Source organism: Cotesia glomerata, linkage group LG6 (genome assembly GCF_020080835.1).
Source record: "Cotesia glomerata isolate CgM1 linkage group LG6, MPM_Cglom_v2.3, whole genome shotgun sequence".
In the NCBI taxonomy this organism is placed as follows: domain Eukaryota; kingdom Metazoa; phylum Arthropoda; class Insecta; order Hymenoptera; family Braconidae; genus Cotesia; species Cotesia glomerata.
The window spans coordinates 24,657,679-24,679,102 of NC_058163.1; the positions used below are offsets into that span (position 1 = coordinate 24,657,679).

At 26.2% G+C, this 21,424-nt stretch overlaps 2 protein-coding genes across 3 annotated transcripts in view; both read right to left on the bottom strand.

Moving 5' to 3' along the window:
* Positions 1-19,291, bottom strand: part of LOC123268222 (LIM domain only protein 3-like) — a 156,573-nt gene extending 137,282 nt beyond the window's left edge. The window contains exons 1-2 of the mRNA XM_044733152.1: positions 19,178-19,291; positions 19,084-19,105 (exon numbers count right to left, since the gene is read on the bottom strand). The gene's annotated coding sequence lies outside the window, so the exon portion shown is untranslated. The remainder of the gene's footprint in view (positions 1-19,083; positions 19,106-19,177) is intronic.
* On the bottom strand, positions 6,068-7,030 carry LOC123268224. 2 transcript variants are annotated; one of them, XM_044733154.1, is made up of 2 exons: positions 6,890-7,030; positions 6,068-6,775 (listed from the first exon to the last, which is right to left on the bottom strand). In XM_044733154.1, the coding sequence occupies exons 1-2, from the start codon at positions 6,932-6,934 to the stop codon at positions 6,167-6,169; spliced, it is 654 nt and encodes a 217-aa protein (XP_044589089.1). In that variant the 5' UTR covers positions 6,935-7,030; the 3' UTR covers positions 6,068-6,166. The 2 variants fall into 2 exon arrangements, with proteins under 2 accessions (XP_044589089.1, XP_044589090.1); XM_044733155.1 differs by having other exon boundaries at positions 6,068-6,772; positions 6,890-7,027.
* Positions 19,292-21,424: the final 2,133 nt, after the last annotated feature.

A 21,424-nucleotide genomic window follows, 5' to 3' on the forward strand; every position in this document is an offset into this window, starting at 1 on the left:
GAGTGTATATGTATATGTATATTGTCGGCCCAAGGGGGCTTTGCATAGATTACGAGTCGCGTCACATAGCGAGTGTATACTTAACGAAAATATCTCACTGGTATACTGCTATACTCTATGGGCAATAACACAACATTCTAATTAGAATATGCAAAGAGCAATTGCTATTATTGCGGCTTTAGTAATTTAACTCGCGCAAGTAACATCAGTTTTAGGATGGAAAAAAGCACTTTTATTATTATTTATTTTTTCTAGTTTGTTTGTCAACTCCTATGCATTCCGAGTGTCTCATTACTATCCAGAACGATCAACTAATTGCGGTTTGTAATTTAACGGTTGGTAAACCATTCAAGTACACCGTTGACGCTCTTATCATGCTCTAAATACTTGTTTATATATTAATTATTATTTTAAATATATAATACCGAGTTTTATTGCAGCGATGAGCTATTTATATTAAAAAATTCTCTTGAATCAACTCAAATTTTTTGACAGTAAATCTATTCTTTATTCAATCAAAATATGTATATTTTACACAGAAAAAAAAATTTCTTGACAGGAGAACAAAATTCTTGGCTTAAGAAAATTTTCGGGTGCCTGAAGGAAGACCGAAGTTGTGTTGGCCGAAGTAACAATTTTTGTTGAAATTCTATTCTTGGTGTAAGTAATTTTTTCTTAATTCAAATTATCATAAATAAGGTAAAAGCCCCAATAGATGATCATGTACCAGTATATGATCACTCCATGTATTTGTATACCTATATTTGTGAATATAGATATACAGATACATGGAGTGATCATATATTGGTACGTGATCATCTATTGGGGCTTTTACCTTACTTGATACAATAAATTTTTATATTTGATCAAGATTTTTAGATACTTTAGGGAAACAGCGCCTCCTATTTCAGCTGAGAAAAAAATTTTCTTACCTTGAGAAAATTTTTCTCTTGAATATTTGATACACATTTTATATTATTTTAGCGAGCAATTATACATATTGAATGAAAAAAAATTATGAAATATTATTTGACCTTCCCATTTGACATGTTAATTAATAAAAATATTAATGAAAATTTACTTCTATCTTTATATTTAATTTTTTGAAGCAAGAGAGAAATTTTCTCAAGACAAGAAAATTTACTTCTATCAAAAACTAAATTTTTTGGAGCTTCGAGGCTGAATTTTCTCAAAACAAGAAGATTTTCTTGACTTAAATAAATTTTCTTGGATCAAAATACGTATTTCTTAAAGCAAGAGAATTTTGTTGGAATAAGTGAAATTTCTTGTGTCAAAAAAAAATTTTTTTTTCGCTCAAGAAAATAATTAGGAAAAAAATATTTCCTTGGCTCAACTGAACTTTTTATTCCGTCAAAAATGAAATATTAAAAATACTTTTTATCCAAATTTTATACACTTTTAATAAAAATTTTTTTCATAAGGTTAATTAATTTTTATTTTGAAAAAATAAAAAAAAAATCAATTAAATACTTTCATACCCCAAACAAAAAATAAAAATAAAAATAGAATTATAACCAAAAAAATAAAAAAAGCATTTTAGAATTACGATGAAAAATGAAAAAGTGGATCGGAAAAATGATTTAGAAAAATTTTAGCCAACCAATAGCGTCCCGGCGTGTAATAGCTGGTGGTCAATTAACACGCGGCTGCTGGTACAGTTACGTGACGCGCCTGAAATTGGAGTTTTTGTTTCCAATATCAATTCCAGGTATACGGTGAAGGGTTTTAATTGGTCGCTTGGCCAAAGCCATCCGGGGATTTCTCTGTCTCTCTATCACTTTACTCATTCAATCATTTTCTCATTCACTTACTCACTCACTCACTCATTGAGTTCACTCGGGCTGGGCCCGTACCGCCTACACCTACACCTCCACCTCCACCTCACAGAGAACGAATTAAAACAAATAGAGGAGGATGCATATACGGAGTACATAGTCAGTGCATAAAGCAATCGTTAAACGGTTCATCCACGAGCACGAGCCTGACGACGTCCACCCTCGCGAGACTCAATATGTGCGAATATTTATTATTTTTTTTATTATTCTATTATTTTTTACCCTCGCGAAAATATTTCATTTCCATCATTGACTCGGGGAGATGAATTGCCGCAGATAAGCGACACCGCAAGTCTCGATTGTGATGGAGATAGTCGAGTTTATTGCGGTACCCGGTCACTGCCGCCTTCAATATATTTATATATATATATATATATATATATATATAACCACTCTATGGTATATAGCTGTGAAAAGTAATTAAATGCCGGTGTTGAGTTTTAGTTGGGAGAAAAATCAAGAAGACACGTACGACAAAAGCTAATCGATTTATAACTTTTACGCTTCCTTTATCCCTTCATGACTTTTGTACCTCTCTTTTTATTACTTTCAGTTACTTGTTACATTACACTAAAAAAATTTTTTTGGTTCAAAGAAAACTTGACTCTTGCTTCGAAATATTTCATTCAAATTGATGCAATAAATTCACCAATTGAATCAATATCATAAAACTCTAACACTGATAGAAGGATTTATTAACTATTAATAATTTAATTTATTTGAAGACAATTATTTAATTTATTATATATTTTTTTTAACATTCAATAAATATTTATTTGGGAGGAAAGTACATTTATTAATAGTTAATAAGTCGCGTTACTAGAACCATAAGGGCGAATAAAAAAATTTTTTTTGCTCCAATCAATGTAAACATGTTGAAAATATTAACATCTATGGAAAAAACGAAAAAAAAAAAATTTTTTGTGATTCGCCCTTATGGTTTTAAGAAAACATTTTTCTAAAACCATAAGGGCGTATCCTGTTTTTTCGGTTTATTATCAATTATGGGTCAGAGTAAGAAAAAAAATTGCAAAGATAATAGAATATCACTCCACAACTTGATTTATGTCAACAAATATTTATCTAAGTGAGAAAACTAATAAAAAATTAAGGAAAAATAAATTCATCAGAGTATTACTCCAATGCCATCTTCATCGTCAGGATCATCTGTGTCTAAGATTATAAAAGTAAAAAAAAAGATTTCTTAATTTTTTTTTTAACTAGATAATGACAAAAAAATTTATAAACTATGACCATGGCTGAAAATTAAACTTTGATAATACCGATGATATTTTGTGGGACAGTTCCTGATATACAAAAATGATTTAAATCATCAAACTTGCTTCAAGATAATGGTATTGAAAAATCATAACAATTCTCAAGAACAAAGTTCTTTTTGAATGACTTTTTGTAAATTACAGCTCTAAATGGCTTACAAAACTCTTTTGTTAATTGTAAATAGATCTGAAGTAAAAAAAAATCAATTTTGAAAAACTTTGAGGCTAATTTTATTAACTTGAAGACATACCGATTGTTCTCGAGTTGTTATGAATTTATTTTTTATTAATTTTTCATTCGTTTTTTCACTCAAATAGATATTTGTTGATATAAATTAAGTTGTGGAGTGATAATTTCTATTACCTTTGCAATTTTTTTTCTTACTCTGACCCATAATTGATAATAAACCGAAAAAACAGGACACGCTCTCATGGTTTTAGAAAAATGTTTTCTTAAAACCATAAGGGCGTATCACAAAAAAAATTTTTTTTTTCGTTTTTTCCATAGATGTTAATGTTTTCAATATTTTTACATTGATTGGAGCAAAAACCATTCTGCAGAACCATAAGGGCGTATATTTTGAGATGCGCCCTTATGGTTTTAGTAACGCGAAGTATTTATTAATAGTTAACAAATATTAATTAACAGTTAATAAATATTTTGTTGATTGAATTTGTTTCGCTTGCAATGTCATATAATATGAAGATTGCTTATAAACAAAAATCATCTTTATAAATTAATTGCATTAATTATATTATATTATAATAACGTTTATTGTAAAATATCAAATTATATCACAGCTGATAATTATCTTTTATATTTTTAAATATTAAAAACGTTAATTTGTTAAGTGAATTTAATTATTATCATGTATTTCAGCTATAGGGTTATAAAAATTATCTAAAGAAAATTGAATTGAATTGAATTGAATTTATTGATTTATGCCAAAGCCTTCACTGGCCAGATGGCAAAAGAAAAATATACATTTTGTGAATACAATACATTTTAAAATTTTTAATCTAAACATAATAATTAGAACTTATATATAATTATAAATAATAAAATATTAGTAAAGGTAATATCGCTTATATGCTAATTATGAAGAAACTGTTTAAGTGAGAATTAGAACTAATAGATTACAATATTTATGATTATGATTTTAAAGATTTTAATTTTAATAATTTTAGTGATTTAATAACTTTTACTGATTTTAATAATTTTAGAGATTTGACTGAAAATTTAGTTTGGATTTAGAAGTCTAGATTAAAAAGGTAATCATAAAGCTTATTTTTAAAAATTTCTAATCTGGGAGCATTTATCATATCGATTGGTAAATCTTCCCAAAGACGAATGCAAGTAACTACAAATGATAACTCATAAATAGCTGTCGTAAATTTAGGTAACTTGAAATTTACATAATTCTTTTTTGCTGCAAGTCTTACAGAATGTCTAGTATCAATATCTTCAATAAATAGTTCTCGTAAGTAGCTAGGTTTACCTATATTCAAAATTGCTATTTTTGCTTTTTATTTTAAATTAATATTTGTTAACAGTTAACAAATATTCATTGACCATTAATAAATATTTATTAACAATTAATAAATTGTACTTAATAAATTACTTATTAACTGTTAATAAATATTTGTTAACTGTTAACACATATTTATTAACATTTAATAAATCGTATTTAATAAATAATTTATTAATTGTTAATAAATATTTATTAAATCCTATGATGTTAAAAAATCATTTATTAACAGATAATAAAGCTTATTAAATATAAACAAATCTTTCTATCAGTGTAGATAAGAACAAAAAATTATTCATTCAAGAATTTTAGTCTTACACAAAGGGTACTTTACTGTTTTCAAACAAAACACACCTATATTTAACTCTATAATTTTTAAGAATGATTAAAATTGATCCAAGATATTACCGATTGATTTAAAGAATACCAACAAAAATTATCAAAAAATTTTCGATTATTTTTCCAAGTTATTTTGGAAATTCTAGTATTGAAACTTTCAAAAATAAAATCTTTCATCATCTCTTCAAACTTAATTTCTAAAAATTGTTAGTTAAATTCAGTTAAATCACCAAAAATTATATAACCAAACTAAAATTTTGCTTAAATTTTAAGTTATCTTCAATCTGCATTGTTAAATTATATTATTCTTTTTTACTTTGTCAAAAATATACATTAAGTTACAAAAATATTGTTAAATTAAGTGTCCAATATGTAAAATATTTATATTATGTAACCTTCTTTTTTTTTTGCCATCTGGCCAATTAACGCTTTAGCATAAATAAATATATCTTTCTATCTATCTATTTTGGTATTGTTTATAAAAAAAATTAGGAAAACGATTGAGCCTGAAGGCCATCCCTGCAACTTTCCGCTATTTCCATACCTAGGCGGTTAAAATTGCACTGATTTTCGAAAATCTTCGATTTTCTTAGCGGAAAGTTAAAAAATGTTTTTTTGAATAAAAAATATAAAATTCTCACAAGGAAACGAAATAATTCTTACAATTAGTGAAAAAAAATTGTGATTTTTGATGAAAAATTTGATTATATCGATAGAAGATAATGACTTTTGGATCCAAGATGTAGAATTTCTCTTTGCTAAGAAAAAAAGTTTTAAATTCTTCACTGAAAAAAAAAATTAACTTGATTCAAGAGAAAAATTCTTGAACCAAGAATATAATTTTGAAGAGGGTAATTGTCTTGAATCAAGACGAAAAATTCTTGAATTAAGTAAAATTTCCTTAAATCAAGAATTTTTCTACTCAAATCAAGAATATTAAGTTCTTCAAAATTATATACTTGATTCAAGAACATTTTTTTTCTGTGTTGAATCAACAAGTATTTTTTTAATTTCGAAAACAACGACACGGTAAAAAATTTATTTGAGTAACCTCAACAACATTTAATTTAATATATTTGTAATTTTATTAACATGAAAATTCCAAAATAAATCTGACAAAAATAATCTAATAAAAATGATTCATCAAAATTTTTTCTTAAAAATATTAAGATCGTTCTTTGGAAGGTGCTTCCTTCATTGCGTTAATAATTGATTGAAGCAATGGTTCTAGATTGTACACTTGAACAGTTTCGACAAATCTATTCATTTCCGCAATGATTTCATTCTTGTATGTTTTGACAACCTCCTCCACTTTGTTGGGTTCCGACAAAATATTGATAATATCAACAAAATTGGAAACACATTCGGAGGCCTTAGATTTATCAACTCCCAGCTCGTCGGCTATAGCGAAAATTTTTGCGAAGATCATACCCTGGTAAGATCGGATTCGACTGACCACATTTTCAACTATCGAAAAGATTTTAGCTTCGTTGAGATTTGCCAAGTCTTTAATCGTGTAGGTCTCAAAAGCATTTGCGATTTTGCTCACAATCATACTGATATCGTCTCCATTCATGTTCAACCCGTTTCTAATCTGATTTAATTTCATAAACATTTGACCTTGAGTGAGGCTGAAGAACTCTCGGATTATTTGCTCGAGGTCCAAGCTTTTGAGGAACTTGTTAATTGCCATAATGAGTTTATCGTTTTTCAGCTCCGACACACGATCAGTTTTGTTGATGGAATTACCCTCTGGAGCAGCAACGCATGCCTGCATTTAAATTCATTTATTGGTTAATAATCAACCAACTAATAAATCTTCTTTTAATAATTTATCACTATTATTTTTTGCTTAAGTATTAATATAAATAAAAATTTCTGAACTTACTTGCAGAATAAAAGTTACAAGAATCAAAGGCAATAGCGAGGTCATTTTTATAGAATTTAAAAGCTAATTTAAATAATATTTTACTGCACTGAACTGAACTCACTGGTCGCTGCTGTGTAAATGATTTTTACAAAGTTACAAAACTCAAAATAAAACAATCTTAAGTAATTATTCGCTTGGTGTGTCACCAGTTTTACTTTTAATTTATTCTTTTCAGTGGTTGGAAATAAATCATTGATTATTTCGAAACCAATGAGAGATTACGGTTATAAATAACTAAATAAACAGTTTATTAAGCAATTCATTAATTGACTTACCTTGAACCTCTTCGTTAAAATTTGTTTTAAAATTTCAAAATACTGAATTTTCAATAATGAAAATATTTAATCTCTTTTATAAATAATAAATTAGGTATCTTATTTTTTTTATTTTAATACTTATCATAAAGAATATAAAAAACAATTAAAAGAAATTTTTTTTTCAAATAATAATTTAAGTACACACAAAAAAAAAATTTATTGCAGCAAGAAAATTTTAAAGAAAACGAAAGTTATTTTGGAACAAGAAAAAATTTTCCTTAATCTTTTTTTGAGCCAAGAAAATTTACTTTCCAGTCAAGAATTTTTTTTTCAGTGTGGTTATACACAATCGGAATTTTTAAAAAATTTATTTTTTTAAATTTCATTTTTTCACAGAAATAAAAATTTATTGATTGAAGAACAAAATTCTTGGCTCAAGAAAATTTTCGGTTGCTTTAAAGAAGACCGAAGTTATGTTGGCCAAAGTAAAAATTTTTATTGAAATTCTATTCTTGGTGGAAGTCATTTTTTCGTAATTTAAATTATCATAAATACTTGATACAATAAATTTTTATATTTGATAAAGATTTTTAGATACTTTAGGGAAGCAGCGCCACCTACTTCAGATAAGAAAAAAATTTTCTCACCTTGAGAAAATTTTTCTCTTGAATATTTGATACCTATTGCACGCCTTATAGCGCGAAGCGCGTGAGGTTGTGTTTTATATACTCGACTCGTCAAGGTCAAGCAATTTTGTGATCTTTAAATGTCTCTATCACAACCATATTACACTTATACAATAATATAAGTAGATGTACACGGAGAAAACACTTAAATTAAACCATCTTTTACTTTCTAAAATCATTTCATGTAGCTATTTTGAAAAAAAAACGTTTTGAAAAAAATTTTACGTGGACGTCCGGATGTCACCCTATTTTGGATGTACCAATGATTACTCCCGAACAAATTGATATTTCAAGACCGGACTTTTTTTATTAGTTTACGAATGCGATGAACTGGGTCCGTATTTCATATCAGTAGCCTAGTTTACGTATTTTTTTTAAATTGAATTTTTATTAAAATTTATTACGATATAACCGTACAAAGACAAACGAACAGTGCTTATGTGTCACGTGAAAACAATGGCGCCCCTTGATAAAGCTAGATTTTTTTAGACTACGTGCGCATATAACAAGAAAAAAGGGCGCTGATATTTAAAAAAAAAAAATGCTCTGTAAGAAATTACTTAATTATAATTTTCTTTTTTTTTATCAGTTACACAATTTATTTTTTCTTAAAAAATGAATGAGCGTTATGAGGCGTGCACTTTTGGATTTTCCAAACTTTTTTATATTATTTTAGCGTGCAATTATACATATTGAATGAAAAAAAATAATGAAATATTATTTGATCTTGCCATTTGACATGTTAATCAATAAACATATTAATGAAAATTTACTTCTATCTTTATATTTAATTTTTTGGAGCAAGAGAGAAATTTTTTCAAGACAAGAAAATTTACTTCTATCACCCGTGTAAAAATGATATGATATCATTATGAAGCTCATAATGAATATCATAATGAATCTCATATTTTGGCACTAATATGAGATTCATATAAGAGCAATATCAATACTTTAGAAACCCGTAATAAGTAAAATACCTGTGAGAACGAATCTTTTTTAAGTAGATAAGTAAAATTTTCATTTTTTCTGTTAATCAGAGGAAATGTATACACTGAGAAAACAGTTTTTTTGGCTCAAATGCGCAGATTTATTTGAAATAAATTAAAAATATCTATTTAATGTTAACAAATTCCTTTTATTCAAATATATATTACTTTGAATCAAATACTACCTCGTTTTGGTTTATTTAAGGTAGTACCCTCGCCAAAGTCGTTTTCTTAGGATTTTTTTTAAATTTTGGTAGATTAATGTTCATATAATTCTTCGTCGATTGGCGCAATTTGAGAATTTTTTACCATCTAGTTTCCGAGATATTTAATTTTAAAGTTTGAGTTTTGAACGCTCTTATACATTACGGTATACGGGATATCGAAAAATTTACCTACAAACATTTTTATATCTTAGAAACTTTTCTTAGGATCTTTTTAAAAAACTAGAGTAACGTTAACTAACAACTAAACAATTAAAAAAAAAAAAATTCATTGATAATGACCACACACTTTCAGAGATATTTATTAATAAGTAATGAAAAATTTACCAGACTTTAACTGAGGAGGGATACGTTAATAAAGCTGTTGCAACAGCGCAAGTTTTGTTAGCCGCGAAAGAAGTATGAGACGCGCATGCGCTGACAAATTTGAAAAGTTTAATTTACGTTAGGTGTAATATTATAGTTATTAATTTTATTTTTCTAAAAAAAAAAACTATGATTATTTTATGCAAATAAGTATTTTTATGATACTAAAGTTAGCCAACATTTTTAATTTTTGACTTTTTTAATAATTAAATTAGAAAAAAAAATTTTTTTATATTGCATTTACAGTTTTTGAAGTTTTTTCAAGTGAAATTTCTTTTATTTTTTGTAATCATTTTTCAATAAAAAATTCTAAAAATTTTAAATGTCGGCTGAATTAATTTTCATTTTTTTTATAGTTATTAAAATTCAAAAAGTTAACAATTTTAATATAATAATATATATTAATCTTTCAATGTATGTAAATAAATAAATAAACGCATGTATCTGAACAGAGGTAAGTCTACAGCCAGTCCAAAACACTACAGTATAACCACTATAAAATATCTTAACGCTCACGCAGTGTTGCCAGACTTTCAAACGATCAGTATCTCCTTCGTGATTGGCTGAAATAAGTACATAAACAGGAAAAAGTTTTAGGCTTGTCAATAATGGCTATCTGGTATGTGTACCGTACACTCTGGCATAAACTTTTGACGACGGAAGTCACGAGGGTAATACCTTAACTGAATCGACTCATTTATTTCATTTAAATAAAGATTTGTTAACTATTAACAAATCTCACTTTAAGTAAATTACGCTTGGTGTCGCTATACGGTCGCCACTGTTATTTCTCGACGTGATTTGTAAAAAATAAATAATGAAAATTAACTCAGTTTACAAATGTATTTTGTTTAATTTTTGTAGAAATAAATAAATAAAATAAAAAAAAAATATATATCCTTAGACAAATATGTATTGAAATAGTTAACTATAATAGACATTAATAATTATGATGCTGAAGTTAGCAGACAGCTGTCAATTTTTTTAATTTTTATTACAGATCAACGATAAAACACATATTTTAATGCACTTGAATTTTTTTTTTAATTTTTAGACGTGGAACTTTTTAATTAAAATTTTTTCGTGATAATTTTATTATTATAAAAGTCCTAAAAATTGACAGATGTTTGTTAATTTATGAAAATTAAGTTAGCCGTCATCTAAAAATTTTTAGAATTTTTTTTATTGAAAAAATTGTTACAAAAGAAATTTTTTTAAAAAACTTCATTCGTAAAAAACTTGAAAAATTATAAGTGCAATTTTAAAAAAATATTTTCTAGATCTAATTTAATAAATAAAAAAAAAAATTTTTAATTTAAAACGTCACTTAACTTTATAGTATTATTGTTAATTTCAGTATAATTAATAATTCCAAAAGAATTGCCCATTTAACCCCAAACGTTCGATATGTCTACTTTTACTACTTTCCTGACCTAAAACTAAAAATCATTGCTTTGAGTATATTCAAACATACCATTTATTTATAGTTAACAAATCTGATTTGGTTGAAATATATCATTGTTAGCACCTAAGAAATATTTGTTAACTATAAACAAATCTGGATTTCATTCAAATATACTGTAACTTTGTCTCAAATAAATCAATTTAGTATCAAATAAATATTTCTTGTGATATTTAAATAAGAGATTTATTTATAGTTAACGAGCCTCATTTCATTTAAATGAACTGTTTTCTCAGTGTAACAATTGAGAAAAAATAGTATTTTTATCATGCACTATAAAATTGAACTACTTAACTTTCCTCCTTGACTTTCTTAACTTGGAAGAATATTTAGAAAAACATTGAATATCTTGGTTTAAAAAAAACTTTTTAACTGAAAAAATTTTTTCGTCTCAAGATAATTATTTTTTATTTTGAAAACAATCCAATCGTCCTAAAAATTTCTTTGATTTAATTATTTTGCATTATTTCCTGTATATATAGTTATGATTCAATAACTTTATATCACGATTTAAAAAGGCTAACAATATCATTATGATTTTATGCAGATATGACCGTGATTAAATTTTGAATTCAATTCAATATCATTGTGATTTCATAATGAAATAATGTTAATATCATCATGGAGATACTATCCTTACGAATTTTCAACAGTAATAAAAAATTTTTTTCTTGAATTATGAATAAAAGGCAACAATATCATTACAATATCATAATGAATTTGAAAAATTTCAGCCTGATTCCATCATGAGTTTACGCAGATAGTATTATGACTTCAGTATGAAATTATGCATTTGTCACTATGGATCGGTCACGAATCCCCATTATGAAAACATAATCAAATTACTAGAAATTTTCTTTCTCCAACAAGAAAAATAAAAATTTTATAATCTAATTTTAAAAAAATTCGTTTCCATAAGTATTTTACTTATTACAGGTTTCAAATGTATTGATATGGCTTTTATATGAATCTCATATTAGTGTCAAAATATGAAGTTCATTATGATATTCATTATGAGCATCATAATGATATCATATCATTTTTACACGGGCAAGAAGTAAATTTTTTGAAGCAAGAAGTTGAATTTTTTCAAAACAACAAGATTTTCTTGACTTAAATAAATTTTTCTTGGATCAAGATACGTATTTCTTAAAGCAAGAGAATTAATTTTGTTGGAATAAGTGAAATTTCTTGTCAAAAAAAAATTTTTTTTTCGCTCAACAAAATAATTAGGAAGAAAAATATTTTCTTGGCTCAAGTAAATCTTTTTTTCTGTGAAAATAAATTTTTTTATCTCAAAAATTTTTATTTAAAAAATCAATTTAAATTTTTTACAAAAAAGTTTCTTTAGAAAAAATTATCCATCTAAAAATATAAATTCGTTAAAAAATTAACAACCAATCTCATACTAAACTGATAAATTTATAAGCGATTGACATTTTTTTATCCAAGTATTCACAAATCCAGCAAAGCAAGTAAAACGAGATGAAAAATCCATCTAAGTAGTTTCCTCCACTGATAGAAGGATTTCTTAGTATTTAAGAAGATTTCTTTGTATTTAAGAAATCATTTCTTAAACATCATTTTTTAGTATTTAAAAAATATTTCTTAATATTTAAGAAGTATTTCTTAGTATTTAACAAATATATATATTTCTTAATATTTAAGAAATATTTCTTAAATACAAAGAAATATTCTTAAATGTTAAGAAATCCTTTTATCAGTGTCGAACGGATATCGCCTGCAAACTCTCTCTATTGCAAGAATTTTACGAGCTAGCAGGTGTCTCAGCCTGCCAATATTTGTTTGCAATACGGTAATTTGCTTTACTCCATTTCTCAAGAGACACTAAAAAAAATAGCAACCAATAAAACTAGACCGCGACTTGCGACAGACATAAAAAGAGTTTAAAAGTGACAACATCCTGCGCTGGCAATAAATTTCCTTTTCGAGCTAACCGGAAAAATCTATTTCTCATCATCCATTGCATCAAGGAAGCAACAAATCAAACAAATGACTAATGGTATTGGTGAAGGCTGCAAAAACCTTTCCAACTTTGAGTCCTGTGTCAAATATATACTCAGTCCCGAAGCGATCGAAATTAGCAGTGATGCAAATGTTATACTTTCTGTTCCTATCTCTCTCTTTCTTCCTAGGAAGTACTGGGTATAGTATTTAGCAGTTGGGCCGGGAAACTAGTGCTAGTGTATACTTGGTACTTTGGCAAATGTTCTTGTCGGAAAACTAACGGTGAAGTTAAGCCATGGATCACTAAGAGAACGTCCCGTGGGAATCTCTTGGGCTCAACTTCAGGATAGATTGCATTAGAGCTCCCTGGACAGCCCCAGGCGATTAGATTCCTCTGAATCTTACATTTAAACAAGAAGAATTAATTTTTCCACCACCACATCGAGATATAAACTGTAAGTTGAACGCACACTGATAAAAAAAATAATTTATTTGAGAGAAATCTACATTATTAAGAGAATAAGAAAAATTTTGTGTCCAGGATAGTCATATGATAAAATCGGTTTTTTTAGTGAAAGATAGTCAATTTATGATGATAAGTATTTAGGCTGCATTAGGCTGCTATTTATAAATTTATTTATTTACTACACAGAAATAAAGGTTTACTTGAACCAAGAAAAAATAGACGTTGTATTTTGTCCATTGATGATATTTTTAACGATATAAGCTCATCCTAGAGTTACACTTATCGAGACTTTTCGTTTGAATACTCACACGAATTTTATATAAATTTTATATATTTCACAAATATGAGAAATATCATATATTTAAAATATATGAAAAAAATCGTGTGCATACTCAAATGAACGGTTTCGATGAGCTTAACTTCAGAATAAGCTTATATCTTAAAAAATGTCAATAATTAAGAAATACAATTTGTAAAAATATTGATAAATTCAATTATCGATAATACACATGTTGGCTAAAGCGCGGTCGATTTTCTAGTTTTCTATATAAAGTAGTCACGGAAAAAATTTGTATTAACGAAAAATTCGTCGCACTTTAAGCTAGGCAGATTTCAACTTCACTTATGAGACCTGCAATTACTTTAACTGAAACTTTCAATGCTCATTTTAAATTTTTTTCTTCGTGTCAATTACTATTCATTTTTTAAAGAAAGCCACGGGAATGTTACAGTGATTGCACATTAAACGTTACAATAAATATTAGCTATAGAATAATTCAAATTGGAAACAATAGAAAATCCAGTAATATTTCGATGATTCGCGAATTGTTTGAATTATTCGGGAATTATTCGAAAATTTTCGTATTCAAAATTTTTCGAATTATTCGTCGAATTTCGAACAATTCAAAAATTCGAATTATTCGATTCGAAATTCGAATCGAATATCAATATTCGATTCGATTAGATTCGATTCGAACAATATTCGCACACCCCTAATATTTATGTATATTATATATATATATATATATGAAAAATATATAAAAAATGCATGTGGATACTCAAATGAAAGCTCTTGATGAGTGTAACATCAAGATGAGCTTATATCTCTAAAAATATCAATAGTTAAGAAATTACCTTGTATCTTGTCAACTAACGATATTTTTAAAGATATAAGCTCATCCCGATGTTACTCTCATCAAGACCTTTCATTTGAGTTCCCACATCAATTTTTCATATATTTATATATATTACATATTTGTATATATGAAAAACATATGAAAATGCTATGGGTACTTAAATGAGAGCTCTTAATGAGCTTATATCATTAAAAATATCAATAATTAAAAAATTATATTGCATTTTGTGTACGATTGACATTTTTAAAGATATAAGCTCATCCCGATGTTACACTCATCGAGACCTTTCATTTGAGTACCCATATCAATTTTTCATATATTTTGTGTATTTATATATATTATTTATATGTATGTATGAAAAATATATCAAAATGCATGTGGGTACTTAAATGCCAGCTCTTGACGAGTGTAACATCGGGATGAGCTTATATCTTTAAAAATGTCAATAGTTAAGAAAGTACAGTGCAATTTAACAAAAGTTATTATTTAATTGAGCAAAATTTTATTTATTTATAGTTCACAAGTCACCGCAGTCACATAGTGACTGCAAGGTTGCTAGTTTTCTTAAAATGATTTTAACAAAATTTTTACGTCCTGATTAGAAAATTACTAGTCTTAAAATTTTTTTAGTTTATTAGACATAAAAAACGCGAAACAAATTATTTAGAATCTGAATCGTGAATAAAAAATCGAGCCATGATAAAAAAAAAAACAACATAAATATTACCTAAATACTCTGAAATTTAATTACATAACTAAGATGTTATTTTATTTTTATAAAACAAATTTTTTAATTCAATTGAATCCAGATAAAGTACACAACAATCTTATTAAATTGAAATAACAAATTGATTTTAAATATAATGGAAAGGCTGAAAAAAAAAAATTATTTTCGAATTAAAAGAATAAAAAAACTATCCACCCTGAGTATATCTGTATCTTAAGAATAACAGTCAAGCTGGCGACAAATAAAAGCACTCAACGCTAGCAGCTTTATCCTTATACAACTGTCAGCCGTCTTAACACCATCCAGTTTTCGCTACTTTGTCTAAACTTTTTCATTCTTATCCCTATTATTATTATTGTAGCTCAATATAATTAATTATTTAATTTTTCTAATTAATATTATTCATAATATAAAATTTATAATGGAAAAATTCAATAATAAAATCGTTTTTTGTATGATGACCCTCTTATTAAGAAAGTTTAAATTTAATTAAGATGAAAGCTGTATAAATATTTAATTTTGATACATTAAATTAATAAAGCGGTAACTGATGGTGATAACGACGTGGACGTTTAATATGTAATATAATTTTTGTTGAATTTGAAATTGAGTTGACATGAATATATATTTAATTATTGCACAAAGAATGATAATTTTTCATTTTCAATTAAATTATAAATATATATTTATGTTTAATAATCATTATTATGATGAAATATATAACTCGTGGCTTGATATTTAATTTAACTGAAGTTTAATTTATAATCTATTTTATACATGTTACAGTTATATAAATTAAATCACCAAATTTATAATTTATCGTGAATTAATTCGTATTAAAATTGTCGGTATGCTCATTTAATTATCCGGTTTTAATTATGTATTTTTTTGTATGACCAGACGCTAATCAGACATTGAACCATAAAAAAGTATATTATACTCGAAATTAGTATACGTATTATTCAACTAAAAATATTATTAGAAATAACTTGGGTCGTTGTTACTAGGTTGACAATTTTTTGTTTTTTTTTTTCTAAAGTAATAAATGATTATCGACTTTTTTTTTTATTTAGGTTCTCGTGATGCTATTCTAGACATTAGCAACGTTCGATGATATTTACTCTAAATTATTAAGAGAATAAGCAAAATTTTGATGCCAGTGTGTTAATATGATAAAATGGACTGCATTCGAAAATGCTCTATCTGTAGTTACATAATTAAGAAATGACCTTGTATTTCATGAACTATTGAGATTTTCACGGATATAAGCTCATCCCGGTGTTACAGTCGTCGAGACCTTTCATTAGAGTACCCACATCAATTATTCATATATTTTATATATTTATATATGTATATATGAAAAATATATGAAAATGCATGTGGGTACTCAAATGAAAGCTCTTGACAAGTGTAACGTCGGGATGAGCTTATATCATTAAAAATATCAATAATTAAGAAATTATCTTGTATCTTGTGAACTATTGACATTTTTTAAAACATAAGCTCATCCCGATGTTACACTCATTAAGAGCTTTCACTTGAGTACCCACATGCATTTTTAATATATTTTTCATATATATATATATATATATATATATATATATATATATATATATATATATATATATATATATATATATATATATATATATATATATATATATATATATATATTAGGGGTGTGCGAATATCGTTCGAATCGAATCGAATCGAATAATTCGAAATTCGACGAATAATTCGAAAAATTTCGAAAAATTCGAAAATTTTCGAATAATTCCCGAATAGTTAAAAAAATTCGCGAATCATTGAAATATTACTGGCTCTTCTATTTTATATAGAAAACTAGAAAATCGAGCGCGCTTCTCCCTTTGTATTTTAAAAAAAGTTATTAATTAAGAAATGACGTTGTATTTTGTCTACTGATGATATTTTTAATGATATAAGCTCATTCTGGAGTTACACTTATCGAGACCCATCATTTGAATACCCACACGAATTTTTCCATATATTTTATACATATGATATTTCTCATATTTGTGAAATATACAAAATAATTAAAAAATTCTTGTGGGTACCCAAATGAAAGCTCTCGATGATCTTATATCTTGATAAATGTCAATAATTAAGAAATGACGTTGTATTTTGTCCATTGATGATATTTTTAACAATATAAGCTCATCCTAAAGTTACACTTATCGAGACCTTTCATTTTAATACCCACACGAATTTTATATATTTCACAAATATGAGAATATATCATATATATAAAATATATGAAAAAAATCGTGTGCGTACTCAAATGAACGGTTCTGATGAGCTAAACTGCAGGATAAGCTTATATCTTAAAAAATGTCAATAATTAAGAAATACAATTTATAAAAAATACTGATAAAGTCAATTGTCGATAATAAACATGTTGGCAAAAGCGCGCTCGATTTTTTAGTTTTCTATATAAAATAGATGTCACGGAAAAAATTTGTATTAACGGAAAATTCGTCGCACTTTAAGCTAGGCAGATTTCAACTTCACTTATGAAACCTGCAATTACTTTAACTGAAACTTTCAATGCTCATTTTAAATTTTTTTCTTCGTGTCAATTACTATTCATTTTTTAAAGAAAGCCACGGGAATGTTAAAGTGATTGCATATTAAACATTACAATTAATAATAGCTAGAATAATTACATAGTTAAAAGATACAGGCCAATCCGATGGAATTTGAAATCTGTGCAAGTCAAAACAATACTCCAATTGAATTTCATATCTAGATCTAAAAAAACATCTATTAAGTGCTCAGTGGAGCAGGCGGGTAACAGCTGTTAATAGCTATAATATTTTTTAACATTCAATAAATATTTATTTGGGAGAAAAGTACATTTATTAATAGTTAATAAGTACTTATTAATAGGTAAGAAATATTTATTAACAGTTAATAAATATTTTGTTGAGTGAATTTGTTTCGTTTACAATGTCATATGATATGAAGATTGCTTATAAACAAAAATCATCTTTACAAATTGTTTGCATTAATTATATTACATTATAATAACGTTTATTGTAACATACCGAATTCTATCACAGCTCATAATTATTTTTTATATTTTTAAATATTAAAAACGTTAATTTATTTAGTGAATTTAATTATTATCATGTATTCCAGCTATCGGGTTATAAAAAGTGTCAAAGGAAAAATGCTATTTTTGCTTTTGATTTTAAATAAATATTTGTTAACAGTTAACAGATATTCATTAACCATTAATAAATATTTATTAACAGTTAATAAACTGTACTTAATAATTACTTATTAACTGTTAATAAATATTTGTTAACTGTTAACAAATATTTATTAACATTTAATAAATCGTATTTAATAAATGATTTATTAACTGGTAATAAATATTTATTAAATCCTATGATGTTAAAAAATCATTTATTAACAGTTAATAAAGCTTATTAATTATAAATAAATCCTTCTATCAGTGTGGATACTCAAATGATTTGTCTTGATGAGTGTAACATCAGGATGAGCTTATATTTATAAAAACGTCAATAGTTAAAAAATTACCTTGTATCTCGTGAACTATTGACATTTTTACAGATATAAACTCATCCCGATGTTACACTCATCAAGACCTTTCATTTGAGTATCCACATCATTTTTCATATATTTTGTATATTTATACATATATTATATATATGTATATATGAAAAATATATCAAAAGTGCATGTGGGTACTCAAATAAAAGCTCTTGACAAGTGTAACATCAGGATGAGCTTATATCTTTAAAAACGTCAATATTCAAAGTAAGAAAAATTCGAATTTCTGTAAAATTGATAAACAATCTAAAAAAAATGAAGTTCCAAGTCGACTCACCACTCAGTATCTCCTTGCAATCCTAAAACATAAAAAACAAAAATATATAAATAACCATTTAAAATAATTTTTTTATTAGATATATTTTAGTCACCTTGAAGATTCGGCGTGACAAACTTTTCAGCGCTTCATGTAATTTAATTGAAAAATCTTGAAGTAATCCAATTGGAAAATCTTGATGTATCCTAATTAATTAATGGGCACTTTTCACTTTATACATTTGGTACTTAATACTAACTGCTAATTAAAGAATAACTTTATGAATCTGAAATTATCAGACATCGGTCCAATTTTTAATAATGATAATTTTAAAAATTAAATTGGTGCAAAAAATATTTCATGTGTTTTAACTAATAAATTATAGCAAGAAATATTTATTCAAAAATATTTTATCTTTAGAAGCTTAAAAAATTATGAGTGCAATGTTTTAAAAATTCTTTTCTAGACCTAGTTGATTATTCAAAAAAACCTGAAAAATTATCTAGTGTCTGCTAATTAAAAATTTACTTATTAAGAAAACTCATAAAAACTGTCAGATGTCTGCTACTTTCAGTCATGAAAACTTCTCATAAGAGTCAAAAGCTTATCAACTGACACCAACAATCTACACTTTCATTAACTTACTTATTCACTAACCTCAATAATTAATAACTATACTCCACAAACACAGATTTTAAATTTTTGATTTATCTATTATAGGTTCTTGATGTAATCCAATTGGAAAATCTTGAAGTATCTTAATTGATCTTTAGCAAATTCGAAACAGTGACGAGTCTGATGAGCCGGCATCAAACAATTTCATCAACTCTCTAATTTCTACAAACTAATTTACATAATATTTATTGATTAATAGAGATTTTCCTACTAATTTATAGAATATATAATTATTTAGCTGCTAAAAATATTATTTAGACCGAAATTAATCATCAAAACGCCGTTAAAACTTTATTTGTCAACAAATTCCGCGAAGCAACGACCGTTACATCTTTTCCCTCCTTTTTATCCCGGGTGAATAGAAAATGGCGTCTGTAATTCTTAAACGCGCAGTAGCTTATGCGCGGTAACGTTCGAGGCGCTGATTGGCTGAAAAGAGGAATTCAAATTTCTGTTAAAGTCGCATTTACGATTCAAACTTACTTTAAATCAAAATTATTATAAAATAAAATTTTGTGAAAATATTTTTACGTAGAAATAATAAAAAATTATTAATTTAATTTTTCAGTATCATAAATTATTTGATAAAGAAAATCAATTAATAGTTTTTTATTATCTTTGCATATAAAGTAAGCTTTAAGAAATGATTTAAAAAAATTCTTTCAAGCATTTTCTTATTGGAATTAATTTTTTATAAAAATTGACAGTTATCAGCTAACTTCAGTATCATTAATAAAATTTTTTTAATTATAACAATCATAAATTAAAAAAGTTTGAAAAATCCAAATGAGCATGCCTTAAGCGCTCATGTCATACATAAATTATTTAGATCATAACAAAAATTATTCGTTTTTAGTTTGAATTTTCCCGCGAGTAGTATTATCCCTCTGTAGGTCGAACTAAAGAAAAATAATAACAGATGATAAAACAGTTAGTAATTATGCCATCATGTATGTATAGTTTCTGCTTGTTTATAGTTATCCGAACAAAAACAGTTTCACTGTAAAAAAATCGCGCCAAGTCCACGTTCATAAGACTATTAAGAAAAAAAAAATTGGTTTTTTTCTTTACAAAAGTATATAAAATAAAAAAATAAAAAAATCCAAGTAACCGATATGATTGTTTATGATTTTCGGAAGTTAAAAAAAATTTTGTTACAAATTTAAAAATTAAAAAAAAAATTTGGAACGTATTTAGTGTGCTCGGTTGCAAAATATTTTACTTTTAATGAAATTCGTAAAATCTATTTAAGATAAAAGCCCCAATAGATGATCACGTACCAGTATATGATCACTCCATGTATTTGTATATCTATATTCACAAATATAGGTATACAAATACATGGAGTGATCATACTATGATCATCTATTGGGGCTTTACTACTAAGACTTTAAAAAATTGAAATACACAATGACGCACACCAAGTACGTTCCAAAATTTTTTTCAAGAAAAAAATTTTGGAACGTACTTGGTGTGCGTCATTGTGTATTTCAATTTTTTTAAATTTTGCAACCGCGCACACTAAATACGTTCCAAACTTTTTTTTTAATTTTTAAGGTAGTTGTAGCGTGATAGGCATTTCAACAGAAAATTATGAAATTTTTTTTATTGAAAGATAAATATATTAATAATTCACTACCAAAATTTCAGATCAATTGACCGCACCGTTTTTTGAGTAATTAATTTT